General features: G+C 38.3%; 2 protein-coding genes across 2 annotated transcripts; both read right to left on the minus strand.

Annotated features, from left to right (window-relative positions):
- Positions 1-151: 151 nt before the first annotated feature.
- LOC112457931 (KRAB-A domain-containing protein 2-like) lies at positions 152-1,111 on the minus strand (the record flags this gene model as incomplete). The annotated part of the gene is made up of 3 exons (XM_025021263.1): positions 1,015-1,111; positions 400-675; positions 152-315 (listed from the first exon to the last, which is right to left on the minus strand). Coding segments are annotated over exons 1-3 (537 nt in total), but the record flags the coding sequence as incomplete, so codon positions are not given.
- A 3,954-nt stretch (positions 1,112-5,065) lies between these two features.
- LOC112457932 (uncharacterized protein K02A2.6-like) lies at positions 5,066-5,581 on the minus strand. The gene has a single exon (XM_025021264.1). It carries the CDS (start codon positions 5,579-5,581, stop codon positions 5,066-5,068), a length of 516 nt encoding a protein of 171 aa, XP_024877032.1.
- Positions 5,582-17,604: the final 12,023 nt, after the last annotated feature.

Genomic DNA, 17,604 nt, shown 5'->3' on the forward strand with positions numbered 1-17,604 from the left:
CTTCTTCTGTACTTATAGTACTATCAGCGCATGTAGTGTGTACAATTTGCCCACATTTACAGCAGGTATGTGCTCCAGAGCTTTCTTTTTTGCAAATACAACATATTTTTATATCCGTGGGGACGTTTTGTCGAATATTTATTTCTTCTACGGGATTTGTAATTGGATTGGAATCGTCTTGTTTTGGAACAACAGATGTATTTTCGTTCTCTTCTGTTGATAGATTTATATAAGTGCTTTCTAATTCTTCCTCAGTTTGGAGAATCTTTTTTATAGAATCTGGTAGAGTCTGTATTCCTACGTGAGCTTTTCTTCCTGTAACAAAAAATCGGTCAATTTCTTCACTTATTTATAGGTAGTATTTGTATACAGAAACTTACGTATTAAAGTTATGCTTACCAAACATGACTTCGAATGGAGTTTGTCGTATTCCAGTGTGATAAGCGCAATTTTTCTGCAGTTGACAGAACTTAAGCCCCTCACTCCAACGATTGGTCTTGTTATCCTCCAGCCACGCAAACAAGATTTTTTGTACGTTTTGGTTTGCCCGCTCTACGCTACCCTGATTTTGGGAATGCCGCGGTTTACCGTGTACTATAGATAACTCAGGCCACATGGTTTTCAATTCTTCAATAATGCGGTTGGCGAACTCTCTGCCATTGTCCGATTGAAGTACTGAAGGGGCACCCAAAATACAAAAAATATCTAAGAGAATGTGAGCCACTTCTTCTGCGGTCTTTGTTTTCAGAGGACGTAAAATCACGAATTTTGTCAGGTGATCTTGATAGTTTAAGATATACTTGAAATCACGATCGGGACACGTCTGCATGTCAATGAGATCAACTTGTGCGCGTGCATGAATCTCTGTAAATACTAATGGTTTCACCACCAGTCCCTTCTTAGGATGACTCTTTTTCTTTTGGCATGGTATGCATAAATCTAAATACAAGTTAATGCATTCTATCGTAACATTTGCATATTTATCTTTTAGTGCTTTTACTGTACGATCTCTACCTCCATGACCACACTCACGATGAACACTGTCAATTACATCAAACAACTCGTCATCTGTGACATAGTAACATACGTTATTCTTATCAGAGAGCGGCATAATCAACTTTTTTATATTCCCAACACGCAAGATGTCATAACGCTTCAGACGCCGATATTGTAACGATGTCCTTTTTTTTGCCATCTTTGCAGATTCTACCTCACTGATCAACTCTTCATACTTTTGTCTGGTTTTAATATGAAATGAACATGCTGTTTTCTTCAAACTCACAACTCTTTCTATAAATATAGTTTTCATATGGTTCATGTCCACCTCATTGGTTATATTACATTTGTTTTCACTCATTTTGAATGTTGTTATACTTATTTTAAGAATGCGTAATAACAACTAATAATAAATAAAACATATCACAAAACGATACAGACGTGCGCACAACTACTGCTTGCTCGATGTGTAATAACTTGCAACGCACCGTAACTCGCTCACGGACAGCTGACAGATCAGATTAGGTTAAATGCATGTGCAAGGCGCATATCAGACTTATTGTCAGATGGCCTCGTAGTCACACCTAGGATTGACTAGTCACAGTCCGAAGTGATTTTTCTTTAGTTTCTAACTTTGACTAGCCGTATTAGTTATTCCTAGGATTGACAAGTCAAAAGCCGAAACGCAAAACTTATTTCGGGCTTTGACTAAGACGCTTGGTCGTTCCTGAGGATTGACTAGTCAATTTTAGGAATGCCTGCGTTTCGGGCTTTGACTGTAACAGATATACATATATCCCTCTTTGGTAAAACTTCAGATTAAGGGCGACCTCACCGATTTTAATGACCTCGATATATGTTGTCAAGGTCATGACCCTGAGTGACCTTCAGAAGGTTTTAGCCGTCGCTCGTTATTCGTTAAAAAGTTATTAACAAAAAAGTTTGAAAAATATAGCAGTTATTTTGAGTATTGGAAGACATAAACGATTAATATGTATGTGGAAAAAATACATGTATGAACGCTTGTGTCGCTTAGTTTAACAATAGAGCCCCCTGTAGGGGGGCGAAACTTACTACCTCCACGCATACACTTTTCGCGCGACACCAGTTCTCACATGGGTTCGTGGCGTGCTTTACGAGCTCGTTTATTATATATTGCACAAATATTCACACAGATGATTGACTAACTTATCTTGTTTAATACCACCTCTACCTAAACGAGCTTGTAAAGCACGCCACGAACCCATATGACAACTCGTTTCGCGTGGAAAGTATATGCGTGGAGGCAGTAGGTTCCGCTTCCCTGCGGTCACATGGGTTTGTGGCGTGCTTTACGAACTCGTTTATTGTATATCGCCACAAATAATCACACAGATGATCAACTAACTTATCTTGTTTAATACCACCTCTACTTAAACGAGCTTGTAAAGCACGCCACAAACCCATGTGACAACTCGTTTCGCGTGGAAAGTATATGCGTGAACTATTTTGACATATATTAGTTATTTATGCCTTCCAATACTCAAAATAACTGTTATATTTTTCAAACTATTTTTGTTAATAACTTTTTAACGAATAACGAGCGACGGCTAAAACCTTCTAAAGGTCACTCGGGGTCATGACCTTGACAACATATATCAAGATCATTGAAATCGGTGAGGTCGCTCTTAATCTGAAGTTTTACCCCCTCTTTAATAAACAATTCGCAATTAGTCGTTATTTTTTATTTGTTTGATTGCTGTTTGCGAGTAGGTCATAATAGTTTGCTTTATACGTTTTTTGCTTTATATCTTGCATGTAAAATGCAACGCTGCATATGCCTAACGTAAGACTGTCTAGATCAATGAGCATCCAATATAAAGCATGCTATGTTAGGGCCAAAGCACATAACATGGCGTAGCAATTTATAATAGTCGTAGTCGTGGACGTAAGTCAAGCATAAGGATTGACATTAGCGTATATCGTATCCGTCGCGTGATGCGACGTGATTGATACAACATACTACGCTAACGTCAATCCTTGTGCGTTGACTTCCGACACCGACTTACGACTTACGACAGTCATAAGGGTTACAACCATCTTTGTGCTTTGACTTATGGAACTCATTATGGATGGATATTCATTGGTCTAGACGCTCGGGAAAAAAGAATTACATCTGCCGAGATATGGCCAGATCTGGTTTATTAGATCTGGCCAGATATAATTTGATCTGCAAATTGTTTCTATCTGGGCAGATCTGAGCAGATTGGATCTGCCAAGATATAATTATTTACCGAATGTATCCAAATCTGCTCAGGTATAGGTCATTAAAAATTATGAAGGGATGTAAAATTTTATAAAACCATAAATATTATTGATTAATTCGAAATTGTGTGCCACTTTATTATATGCGTGCGATACAACTGATGATATAAGTTGTACCGTACACTTTATTTATATACCGTTCTCACACTATCGTTTGTCATATTTTAAATACGAGAAACGGATCTCATCGAATGCCATCTATCGGATGATCCGACATTTGCACAGGGTACAACAAAAAGGTCGGAACACTGAATTATCTCGGAAAGATGACGTTTTCGGAAGAAATGTTTTATACAAAATTTGTAGGGTACCAAGTTATCCGTTATGTGGTGATATTGAATCGAACTTGAACGATCTTGGGAAAATCACATTAATCCAGATAGCAAAGTGTGTCTGAGCAAAATCGCGCAAACCTGTGATTGCTTATGATGCTGGCAACTTGCCGTACATTTGATTCAATTGATTTCAAGTAATTTAATATTTGATGCAACACGCAGGCAACATTGGATATATGTATTGCCAGCAATCTGTCGGCAAGAGAACAGCATCAAATTTACTTTGCGTTGCTAACAATATGACAGCATTGTGTGATCTTATGAATTATTACAGCAACATGACAGCAACAGCTCGAATTTTGAATCAGACGATTTTAGACCGCAGCATAAGTTACCAACAAGTTGCTGGCAAGTTGCTATACAAAATTGTTATACTGTGCAGGGATCAACTTACCAATAAATGCGGACTCAGTTGCCACAATTCTGATAGCAACACATACTATGTTGTCGGCAACATACCGGCAACAATGCAGACACGTTGCTATCTGGGAAGGTCACATTGAGTTCCTTAAACGGGGACCCTTATTTTTTATGTCATATTTTTGTAATCCTTGTTGAGACGTTTTCAAAACGCTAATATAAAACTCTCTTTCGTTAAGAATTTCCTGAAATATTTTAAATTTTGTCATGACATTTTTAATATAAAATATGAGATATCTCATAAAATATTCATTTTTCGATAACTTTACCTTCATACTTTTATACGTAGAATAATGAAAGGAATTGAATAATAATATTAATTTTTATTAATCTTTACATTTGCAATTTTGCAAAATTGAATGCGTCTACCATAGTACCATAGTGTATCGGAATAAATGTTTGAAACGGTTAGGACTTACTCACTGTATTTTTGACATGTTGTCCTTTACAAATCTCGTATCTTAATGCTAGCTTATCGTTACTCTCGGCTATGTACCAAGCTTCGCTCGCAGAGAGGCAGCACCTCTCGGGTTCCTATTTATTACGCCGGGACACTACAATTCCCTCTTTTTATTTTTTCCCACACCGGAAAGCTGTTGCCGGATTCTCTCTGATTTGTCTTTCCCCTTTTTAGAGGTGTCCTCGCTGTTCGCATTTCGCTTTATTGCCGTGTATTTTACAATCTGGTCGACATATCTTTTCCATACCGCCTTATTGCCAGTTTCTATTTTGAACGTGACCGGTGATAGAATTTTCGCTATGGTCCCTGGATATCTACCGTGTGTGTCTCGGCGAAAGTCATCGACCATGACTCTATCTCCTATCTCTAATTTTACATTTCGCTTCTCTGGCCTTGCTGATTTCTGAGCTAATTGTTTCTCTTCTACTGCAGACGTCACATCCGACCGCAATAAATCGAATCTGTTGCGGAGTTCTCTTCTATACATGAGCCATGCCGGCGTTCTACCCGTTGTACAATGCTCGGTGCATCGGTAGTCGAAGAGAAACATTTACACCGCTATCTCTACTGTTTTTCCCGATTTTACAATTTTTGTGACCTTATCCTTAAAGGTTCCTACAAAATTCTCTTCTACTCCGTTCGTCGCCGGGTGATTCGGGGCAGCGAAACTCTGCTTAATCCCATTCTCCCTTAGAAAAGCCTGCAACATCTCGCTTCTGTATTGGGGCCCATTGTCGCTCACCACGTGATGTGGTAGCCCGAATCTCACAAATAGTGCTTTGAATATCTCTATTACCTTGTACGCTTTCATGTTTGACCCCATTCGTACTATCTCGTGCCACTTAGAGTGCGCATCGATTATAATCATGTACATTTGCCCGAAGAGTGGCCCGAGAAAATCCGTGTGCAGTCTTGACCATGAGTTCGCCGGCCATGGCCATGGGGTTAACGGCGCGTGTGGCGGCGCTTTGCCCTTCTCCAGGCATGTTTTGCAACTACTCGCGGTCCTTTTGATGTCTTTGTCTAAGCCTGGCCACCAGAAGTGAAAGCGTGCCAGTTTTTTCATTTTTACGATTCCTTAATAAGTTACATGAATTTCTTTTAATATCGTGATTTCTGAGCGCTTTCGGTATAACTACCCTGAGTCCCCACATTATACAACCCTTTTTGAGGCCTAGTTTTATTTTTTTTTGATAATAATTCTTGTTAGCTTTTTTGCATCCGACCATCTATTTAACATAAATTCTACGATTCTACATAAAGCTCGATCTTTTGCTGTTTCTTTTGCTACTACTTTCGCTGTGAGCGCTTGGCATCTTTGTTCAAAATAATTTATGGCTGCGTTGTCTATGTCGAATACTTTGGTGCTACAGGTAATCTCGATAGCGCCGTCACAGTTTTCGTTCGCCGTTGAGCGTACTATCTCTATTGTATACGTGAAACTCGCTAAGAAACATGCCCATCGCTGTATCCTGTTATGCATTGTTACAGAGACCCCTTTATTGTGCCCGAACACAAATCGCAGAAGCTCGTGATCTGTTTTTAGAATAATCTGCGCACCGTACACTGATAGAACTTTTTAAACCCGAATACTATAGCTTCTGCCTCTTTGTCAATTATTATGCTCGGTGCATTTTTGATGCTGGTATTATCTTGGAGGCGAATGCAATTGGTCACTTGGTGCCGTTAGCGTATCTGTGCGATAAAATTGCTGATAGTTCGTACTGACTAACGTCTGTACCTAATACAAGTTGCTCATTTTTATATAAAAAAAAGAAAAAGAAAAGCGCTAGGACTTTGTCTGAAATTAACTCGTTTTTTGACTATTCAAACGCCTCTTCGCATTCCGGCGACCAATTCTACGTCGCTTGTTTACCTAGCTCGTATAATAGTTTCAGTTTATGAGCTCTATTTTCTAAGAACGCTTCGTAATAGTTTAATATGCCTAAGTACGCTTGTAACTGTTTTTTATTTATCGGTGCGCCCGATATTGCGTGTGTTTTGGCCGCTGACGGTCTCCAAGCCGCTCTTGTTTATTATAAATCCTAGTACCTCTAACCTGTCTTTCAAGAACTTGCATTTTTTTTACCCTAAGCCCCACGGCTTGTAAACATTTGAATATCTTATCTATCGTTTCACGGTGGACCTCGTCGTCCGACGGGCCCGTGCCGTACATGTCACATATATTTCTCTACATGTGAGATTCCTCGTAAAATTTTGTCCAAAATCTCTTGGCATTCGCCTGGGCTTGAAGCTACCCCCTCTGGCATTTTAGTGTATCTATATAACCCCTCCTGCGTGATTGTCGTTAAACAGTCTCTCAGCGACCTCGAATTGCATGAACGCGTGTTTCAGGTCAATTTGTGACCATTTGGACCCCGTCCCCAACGTCTTAAAAACTTGTTCCTTTAGGGGCATTGGGTGTCTCTTGATTATTATTAAACAGGGGTTAACCGTTAACTTAAAATTACCGCAGATTCTTACAGTTCCATTGCTTTTTAGCACTAGCACTATCGGTGTGGCCCACTTGCTGACTTTGACTGGTTCTAGATTTCCGCATTTTACTATAGCTTATTTAGGGCCAATTTCACCAACCACGGTTATCCTTTAAGTGTAGAAAGGTGTAGGGGTGCGCGCCATCTCTAGGCTCCCGACGCGTATCTTTTTGGGAAACCGATTTCACGATACACTCGCGATACTAGCGCTATCAAATGTGAATGTCTGATTGTTAATGCCTCCGAATTTTAAACGCGAAATTCGCGCTTTTTACTTCGCTTCCAGAACAGATTATTATTGCAAACTCTGAGAGAATGTCCTTCGTAATAAAATATTTGGTTGCCCTGAAAAGGGCAGATTTTTTATTTTTGGAAGAGATACTTTAATTACAGAAAATATTCGAAGTGGCCACTGTTCATCGCGATACATGCTCTCATGCGTCTTAATAGGTTTGTCGGAATCTTCTCCATAATAGGGGTATTCAAATAAGTTAAAGTTTAACGGTTTGACAGGTTATGTCGGGTTAAAGTCGAGTAAAAAGTTAATTAATTAATTTTGGGCGCGTTACTCTTTAAGGTTATGCAAAATACATAAGTGACTCATTAACCTATCACATTAATCTTTGGGTTAAAAGTGTAAAAATTAACTTTTTACCCGATTTTAACCCGACATAACCTGTCAAACCGTTAAACTCTAACTTATTTGAATACCCCTAATGTCGTCTTCGATAGCCCAAATAACATTGTGGAGTTTGTCATTTAATTCTTTTACGTTCTCGGGAAGCTTTTTGTAAATGGCTTTTTTGCAGTATTCCTACAAAAAAATCTAATGGATTGAGGTCCGGGAATCTTGCGGGCCAACGTATTGGGCCATATCGGTCCATTCAACGTCCAGGAAATTGCTGATTCAAATAATGTGTAACCACTCTTGCGTTGTGTAGACCAGCACCATTTTGTTAAAATACAATTCTTCCTCTCTCCGCCAATAGCATCTCTTCTAAAAACTCTGGCATATTGTCTGCCAAAAATTCCGCGTACGATGCGTCATTTAAAATTTCAGGGAGGATAACTGGGCCTAGGATTTTCGTGCCTATTATATCAGCCCACACATTTAATTTCCATCGGACTTGAAAATTTCTGACTCGAGTGACTCGAGGATTCTCGTCGTTCCACACATGCATATTGTGCGAGTTGAAAACTCCTTCCCGTGTAAATAGCAATTCATCGCTGAATATTATGAGCGTGTGCGTGTGCGTGTGCGTGTGTGTGAGCACCAATTTTTTTTACAAGAAAAATTTATTTATATAATTTTAATTAAATATTTTTATTTTGTACTGTTACCTCTTTAATTCTTTGTGATTAAAATGATTTTTTGTAATATTACAATTTTGTTAAAGAAAATTAAAGCTACTACCACTTGGGTTGGAATAGGAAAATCCTTGAATGGGAACACAAAGATGTTAAATATCGCCAGTAGTTGTTATTGGAAGTGGTTTCAAAGGTATATGACAAACCTTGAGATGCGTGTTTAAATGCACGATGCCTGTTTTATTAATTGATTTACGAGACAGAAGTAAGGCTTTGATCGTATCGAGTCGATGGTCGAATACAGTGTGATGTAAAGGCATGTACTCTTAGAGAGTCGTGTGAATGCTACATAGTATATGATCAATATGGTAGAACAGTATGGTGGATATGGTGGATCAATATGGTGGATCAATAAGCGGAAAAATTGAATATCTTAACACGCCCCCTCAATTTGAACGCTACTAACAATTCTTGGCAAACAAAAAGAAAAAGGCAAGGGGAATCCTTAGATCTAGTAAACCCGCATTCCCATGCACAGTTCCAGTGTCCATCCTTTGGCAGAGCCTTGGTGAGGTAGTCGGTCACCATCTGATTTGTAGGTACATACTCCAGCTTCATGAGACCATTTGCGATCACTTCCCTTATGAAGTGGTACCTTATGTCGATATGTTTTGTTCGTGGGTGGTACATGTGGTCATTGGCCAGGTATTGAGCTCCACGATTATCAACATAAAGTGTGACATCAGCCATCTGAAAAAGACCTAATTCCTTGAGTAAACTCTGCAGAAATATACCTTCTTTAACAGCCTCTGTCATGCTGATGTACTCAGCCTCGGTCGACGAAAGTGAAACAGTCCGTTGCTTTTGTGATTTCCAAGAAATGGCACCGTCTCCGAGCAGATAAACATATTCCGTTCATCTGTCCACACTGCATTCACCTCAGTCAGCATCCGAGTATCCAATCAAGCTTTTGTTGGTTCTCTTATACGACAATCCGAGATCAAATGTACCGGCAAGGTATCTCAATACTCGCCTTGCGGAGATCCAATTCTCCTTACTAGGATTTATATTAAATCGAGCCAATTTCGACACAGTGTTGGCTATGTCAGTGTTGGCCTTGTACAAGTAGACAGGTACATTAAAGCACCTATTTATTCACGATAGGGGTAAAACTTCTTAATCGGGGTGGATAATTCTTTCTTTGGCCTCTTTGAGTTGATCTCTGAAGGGGTACTCACTGGATTAGAAGCTTCCATGCCATATCTTGTAAGTAAGTCAATGGTGTATTCCTTCTAAGAAACGGTTAATTCATTCTTCTTTTGATGAATCTCCAAGCCAAAGCAGCTCTTGGCCAAGCCAAAATCCTTTATCTGAAACTCGTTCATTAATTGTTGTTTTATCTTACCCAGTCATCATTACTGGAAGCAATTAAAATGTCATCTACATAGATCAACAGCAACAATATCCTTTCATTACGATGTGCTTGATATAAACATGGTTCTCCCTCGGTGGGAAGCAAACCCATCTCCTTTAACTTTTTATTCAGGCGTTTATTCCATTGCCTGCCTGCTTGACGTAATCCGTATAAAGCTTTATTGAGTCTACAGGCATTACCACTTGATTTTAATTTACTCAACAATCTCTCAGCTCGTCTCTTCACAATAGGGTCGGTGGCTTTCTTGGTCACTAACCTTTCGAGTGAGATCTTCAGCATATCCGGCACGTCCATAATTATCTCTTCATCCAAATAGCCATTTAGAAAAGCAGTAACGACATCGAACTGCCAAACCTTCAAGTCATATTCTGCTGATAAAGCCAATAAGAGTCTGATGGATTCCATTCGTGCAACAGGTGCAAAGGTCTGATGATAATCATATTTTTGACTATATCCTTTTGCAACGATACGAGCTTTTCGACGAGAAATAGATCCATCTGAATTATATTTATTTGTCAGCACAACTCGACAACCGATTGTCTTCTGATCTTCCTGCTTCTTGATGATCTCAAAGGTATCATTCTTGATTAAGCTTTCTACTTCAGCTACAATGGCATTAATCCATTCAGATTTCTCATCACTGGACAAGGCATCATCAAGGGACACCTCAGCAACTCCAGCAAAACTGGTCTCTGGGTCAGATTGTGAATCAACGAAGATGTCATCATCACCTTCGACCTCATCCGGCAAACCAGCATCGACCTGATCAATGGTACTAATTGTTCTATAAAGTTTTCTGGGTCTTCCTGGTCTACTTGTACGCAATAAACGTGGTCGACCTGGAGCACGTTTAAAGAACTCTTCTCTAACAGCATTGTCTTTTTGAATTGGAGTTCCTCTCTGTATTGGCGTACATGGTGTTCTCAGCACACTTCCCTGCCGATCCTGCGGTGCAGCTTTAATATCAGTCTCTTCTTCACCTGGATTAACAAGGAGAGTATCATCTACTTTAGGTGTACTTGAATCTACCACGACTTCCTTTGAATACTCAGGTATTTAGAGTAACTCACAAATCTCTTGTTTATCAGTTGAATCTACACGTGAATCTTCCAAGAATTTAATATCTCTGCTTGTTAGAAACGGGCAATAAGAATCGTGAAGAGATTGTGTATAAGAACATTGTTGATGTAAGTGGCAATTCGGTAGAATGCTCACAGATGGCGTTGGTGTTACAGTTCCCTAGTTATCTTTAGCGTTCAGTGTTTTGCGAGCGCTGCGACGACCACGTTGCGCCCCAGCGCCGGAAAAAGGCACGGACCGACGATAATGCGCAAGCGTGAGTGTGTCGGGACGGGCGTGAAGCCCGCCGAACTCCGAACAAGCAATCGTCTTCCGGCTAGCGAGGCGTAGAGTCGCGTTCTTTTACACGGCGTCGTATATTCGTTTAATTGCTACGCGATTGAAATCCGCCAGACTATTGAGTCTGAGACAGATCACGAGGACGTCTCCGTAATATCAGAGGAAGCATTGCAGCACTGCATAGAGGGGATTGAAAGTACCTCTCTCGATACGACTGAAGGAAGGACGAACTTAGCCATTGCGACATGGCCTCGTTGAAACGGAACGAAGCGGCCATCTTGGACATTGCGACGTGGCATCGTTAAAACGGAACGAAGTGGCCATCTTATCCATTGGAGAAGGTTCTTACGGTTTTGGTCGATGACCATCATTACTATTATTACCGGCGGATGCAATCAGGTAACTTACGGTTTTGGGCGATGACCATCATTACAATTTATCACCGGCGGATGCAATCAGGTAAAATATCGAACTCGTGTAACTTAGAGATCACATGCGAGATTAATCGGCAACTCTCAATCGGATTATGATGAACGCAAGGTCATCATAAAATGCGAAGGATATCGTCCTCGCATAAGGCACGGAGCGTTGGATATCGTCCTCGCATTTGGCACGGAGCGAAGGATATCGTCCTCGCATAAGGCACGGAGCGATGGATATCGTCCTCGCATAAAACACGGGACAACGGATTGTATCCTCGCATAAAGGATACGTAGCTAACTAAATCTTATGGAATTAATTATTTGTCTGAACTCGGTAGAACTTAAAGTCTTTTGAATGGTTGCAATCTTCGAATAAAGTCATTGATTCTCGATGTGTTGTATTATCTTGCATTATCAATGCACATGTGATTCAGATATTCACGCATAGTCTGTATGAACTTGCATTATCGATGCACACGCAATTCGGATATTCACACATAGTCTGTATTATCTTGCATTATCGATGCACACGTGATTCGGATATTTACGTATAGTCTGTATTATCTGAACAAATATTGCGATTCAACTCGTGGCTATTTGCCAGCTATTAACGTTTACGAAACAACGTATTACATACAAAAAATTAATTATCATTTAATTGCGTTCGCTATTCATTTATCGAATTATGTCTACTATTCGCTTGAAATACTTATATAACTGGATTGACTGCGGAAGTTACTGTATCAATTAATAGAAAGAAAGTGCATTATATTGAAGTTATAGAATCTCACACAATAATTATATAAACCTAAACATTCTCTCGATTGCTTTACTTTCCATATGTTTATTTGCTCACTTGTTGAGTGAGAGAGAGATATATACATCTAACGATTATTTTCGACGAATTACTAGTTGACACAGTACTTCAACTTATTCATGCTTTGTATATTCTTGCTATATTTATGTAATGTGTTTTGAATAATATGTTTAACTTGTATGATCCTTTCTTCAAACCGATTTAAGTAATGAAATCACTTGAGTGTTTTCTCTGATCGAGATACAAATAACGGAAATCTAAGTTCTTACAGTCATTTATGATAAGAGATTAACTTCTTGTAGTTACACATGAGAAAGGATTATGCATTTATAATTCAACATTATCTTAATTTGTATTGATGCTATGTGTTCTCTGTATAACATTTATTACGATATATTCATAGATTATAACATAATTGTCTTGGAAATACACAATCTCTTTACCGACGTAACCACAAGAAAAGTGTCGTTCCCTATTCTGTAATTCTTGAGCTCAGGCTCCTGCGCGAGCTTGTACGTTTTAAACACTGCTAATTATAGCCTTCTCATTAGGTAACCAAACTCTGTAACCTTTCGTCTCACGCGGATAACCAATAAATATACCCTTTATAGATCTAGGCGCGAACTTATCTTTGTTAGGGGTTTTATCAAGGACAAAAACTTCTGCTCCAAAAGTCCATGACTAATGTTCAAAGAATCGCCTGTCCATTTCTCATATGGAGACATACCGTTCAAGGTACTCGTCGGGCAGCGATTTCTTATATAAGAAGCAGTTGCTATGGCGTCAGACCAAAAACTTGCAGGCAATCAAGACTTAATTAGAAGGCATCGCGCCATATCTAATAGTGTGCGATTCATGCGCTCCGCTAAGCCATTTTGTTGCGGCGTGCGAGTAACAGAATATCTCCGTTCAATCCCATTGGTTGCCAGCAGCGATTCCAATCCAGTATTGCAATATTCCTTGCCTCTGTCAGATTGCATGGCTTTTATCTTTATTCCACTCTGATTCTCCACTAGATTTTTGTACATGTTAAATGCCTCGGTTACTCCACTCTTCTGTTTAAAGAAATATACCTCGCACCATCGGGAGCTTTTGTCTATAAAAGTAACAAACCATCTAGCACCGTTTAGAGACTGTACACGTAGTGGGCCAACAACGTCGCTGTGCATTATTTTTAATAATTCTGTGCACTTAGGATTTCCTTTAGGGAATGGTAAGGCAGTCATCTTCCCCTTGAAGCATATTTCACATCGTTTTAAACCATCAACTTCCACTTTCGATGGTAAAGGCAGTCCTTGATCGGTCATAACCTTGAACAAATCCTTGGCATTCAAATGTCCAAGACGATTGTGCCAAATCCAAATAGCAGAGGTAGTCTGAGATTCTTCTGAAATACCGGCGTAATCATTATCTTCTTTGATTATGTACAAGTCGCCTTGACGTACTGCCTCCATTTTAATTGTCCCCTTTTGATCTACAACCACGGCAGAATTGTTTCTAAAAATTACCGATCCACCGATCTGCAATTTTTGCGACAGACATTAGATTGGTTCTTAGATCTGGAACAAATAAAGTATTTTGAAGTTCAATTAATCTATGACCATGAGTGTTTGAAACAGGCAGTTTCACTGCTCCCTTTCCCTCAACAGTAGTTGAAGCTTCACTCGCTAAACTGAGTCTGCCTCTCCTCGACGAATCAAATGAACTGAAAAGACTTTTATCTCCGCACAAATGAGCTGTACACCCGCTATCCAGGATCCAACCACGTGACTTCGTAGGGTGGCTCGAAATCTAATGACTCCCATGAAAAACAGTATGACAAGCCAAGTATGAATCATCTACAGCATGGGCACTTGGCTTATTTGTAGGCATTACAATGTTCTTCTTAGACTTATCAGGCATTTCAGAGCTATTACAGGTTGGACAACTTGGAAACTTGTAGCCAGGCAAACCACATTTGTGACAGTGAATTCCGCTTGATTTATTCTTTGAGTCTTTATCTTTATTACCGACAGATAACTGATTTCTCACCTTCTTCCGTTTCGGACGAGGTTTCACTCCTTGCTTTACTGCCAGTCCTCCAACGACATTACCGACAGATGACTGAGCTCGAACATCATACTCCTCTAGTATCTTAACCTTAAGAGCATCAACAGGCGGAAGCTCGTCTCGTGACTCAATAGCAACCCTGAAGTTGTCAAATGTAGGTGGCAAGCTGTACAAAAGCATTATGGATAGTAAATCATCATTTATTTTTACCTTCATGGCAGATAACTTATCGACAGCATCAAAGAATTTGGCCATGTGGTCCCTGACATCCTCGCCATCAGATATACGTTGCAGAATTAGCTGCTTAAGAAGTGTTGCTTTTCTGGCTGGACCTCGAGACGCATAAATAGATTCTAATTTAAGCCAAACCTCGCGAGAAGTTTCCAAATTGCGTACCTGAGGAAGTTGAGAAAGATGGATCGATAATATTAACTCCGATCTTGCTTTCCTGTCAGCTTTCTTCCACATTCCTCGAGCCACCGCATTGGCTGAAACAGCTGCCGTATCCGCATTTGGAGCTACTACTGGAAGAACCGTATCACCGTTGACATACTCCCACAAGTCACCTTTTATCAACAATGTCTCAATCTGCATCCTCCATGTGTCATAATTATCCTTTGATAAAGGCTCGATTCGAGTCCCGTTAACCCATTGGCTGTGTAAGAGAATTTTATTATTTGGGCCAAAAATGTGTTGAAAAAAAATTTCATCGGAATATTATGAAACTTGATACCCTTATGTTTTTTGGGTCTTTGAATCCGAATATGATGTCAAATTTACAAAATTCAAAATGGCGGGTCCAATATAGCGGATCAAAATTTAAAAAAATAGACGGAATTTTATTATTATTTTGAATTTTAAAAATCTGACTTCATATTCGGATTCAGAAATCCAAAAAACATGAGGGTACCAAATTTCATGAAAATCAGACCTTTTTTTGTAATTTTGATCCGCTTTATTGGATCCGCCATTTTGAATTTTGTACATCTGATTTCGGATTCGTAATCAGCGACCCCAGAAACCCCCGAGTAACAAGTTTCAAGCAAATTCAAAAAGTTTTACTTTGTTTTTTCTACGTTGCGGCTATAGCCGTCATACACACTCTTGGCCACTTTTATTTTTGCGGCTATAGCCATCATACACAGTCAACGGGTTAATCGTAACACCAGACATGTCTCAGTTAATATAACTCAACACGTGGTGACTTTAACCTCGAAATCGAAGATCGCTTTAACTTCCCAAAATAAACGCTCCTGGGCCCATAACCTCGAGAATTCCAGTAGTTATTGGAAGTGGTTTCAAAGGTATATGACAAACCTCGAGATGCGTGTTTAAATGCACGATGCCTGTTTATTAATTGATTCACGAGACAGAAGTAAGGCTTTGATCGTGTCGAGTCGATGGTCGAATACAGTGTGATGTAAAGCCATGTACTCTTAGAGAGTCGTGTGAATGCTACATAGTATATGATCAATATGGTAGAACAATATGGTGGATCAATATGGTGGATCAATAAGCAGAAAAATTGAATATCTTAAAGATATATGTACACTTAAGTACATATTAAAAGTAGTTGCACAACAATTATTTTTTAAAGCAATATATATTTTCTTTGTAAATGCGCAATTTAAATATTTTATATCTTTTTTGAAATACATGTCACTTGGGTTGAGTTAGGTAACGTAATTTTGTGATATAATTTTATTAAGGAGAAATAAAGCTACCATTTAAGTTAATTAATTTAAATTAAATTTTTGAATTTACAAAATACATTGCGCGTATACGTGGCGTTTTTTTTACTTTTTTGAAAAAAAGGTAATTTTGTACCGATATCACGCATTTTGTAGTGTTAAGCAGGGATCGGCAAAAAAGTTTTTATTTTTTATTTTTTACGAAATTAGCAATAACAACAAATTAAATTTTTATTGAATTAGCAAATTAGTAATAGTGTCAAAAATTACTAATTACATAAAAATTAATAATATTTAGGTAAAAGTGAATTACAGATTACTTAAAAAATTGGTAATTTGTCAGAGAAAAAATTTTAGTTCGTGAAAGTTAGTATTTAGGTAAAAATGAATTAATATCTTTTGCAAATTGGTAATTAGTAGAAATAAATTCTTTATTATTAAAATAATTAATAGTTTGTCAAAAATAAATTATTATTTATTTAAAAATTAATAATTAGTCGAAAATAATTATTAATTTTTTCAATAATAAATAAATACGAAAATTACTTATTTTAAAAATTATTAATTGGTTGAATATAAATAATTTAATTATGGCAGTTAAAGGTGGTTTAAAAAATAATTAGGGGAGACCGGCAAACTCGACACCGGGGCAAACTTGACACTAGGCTTTTTGCCAATTTAAGTCTATCGTAAAAACTTGCTTTTCCTACTATAAATGCGTCTTTATGCGCCAGTATTATTAACAGAATTTGGTGACATTCTGAGTTGTGGTGTAATTTTCAGCGCAACATAAGCGTTTTTGATGGTGAAAAGTAATTTTTTTGATCTTTTGAAAATTTCTATTCTTTCATCGAGTTTTACTCTTACGAACCTATATGTAAGTGATTTTGATGGGAAATTTGATGCTCTATACGAATCCGATAAGAGTTTTTGCATATTTTAAAAATTGTCATGTTTTTGGAGTGACAAAAGTGAAAAACGAGGTTCAGGACAAAGTCGACACCACGCCGTTTCATCGGCTCCCAATAACAAACGATGCTTGTCATGCAGCCATATAGCTCATGACAGTCATGACAAATGTGTGTGCACGTCCGATCGCGAATTTACTTGTATAAATTGTTTTTCAGACATGTGTTTAGATGAAAATAATTGAAAGTTCAACAAGTTTTGTTCTCATTATTTCCAATGATTGTTTTACTTAATTAAGAATTTTTTTACTTTTCAAATACACGATAAACAATGTATTTTCAGTTTTAGACAATAAAAAATAATATTCAATAAAAGTTATTCGCCAGTGATGAAATAATTCGGTATAGTTAAACGGCCTGACTGGAAAGTTTTATTAAGCATATCACAACGACGTTTTGACCACTATTTTGGGTTTTTTTTAAGTTATTTTAACAATGCTGGAATAAAAGAATGAAAGAATATATAAAAAATTCAAAAATTAAAAATTAAACAACATTACGCGTTGAACAGATTCACGAGAATATCGGTAAATAGGACTTACATG

Source organism: Temnothorax curvispinosus, unplaced genomic scaffold (assembly GCF_003070985.1).
Source record: "Temnothorax curvispinosus isolate PA1 unplaced genomic scaffold, ASM307098v1 QBEX01008465.1, whole genome shotgun sequence".
Taxonomy (NCBI): Eukaryota; Metazoa; Arthropoda; class Insecta; order Hymenoptera; family Formicidae; genus Temnothorax; species Temnothorax curvispinosus.

What these genes read in the sequence shown, in the direction of transcription:
- LOC112457932 (XM_025021264.1), bottom strand. Translation starts at nt 5,581, where the DNA reads ATGAAAAAACTGGCACGCTTTCACTTCTGGTGGCCAGGCTTAGACAAA.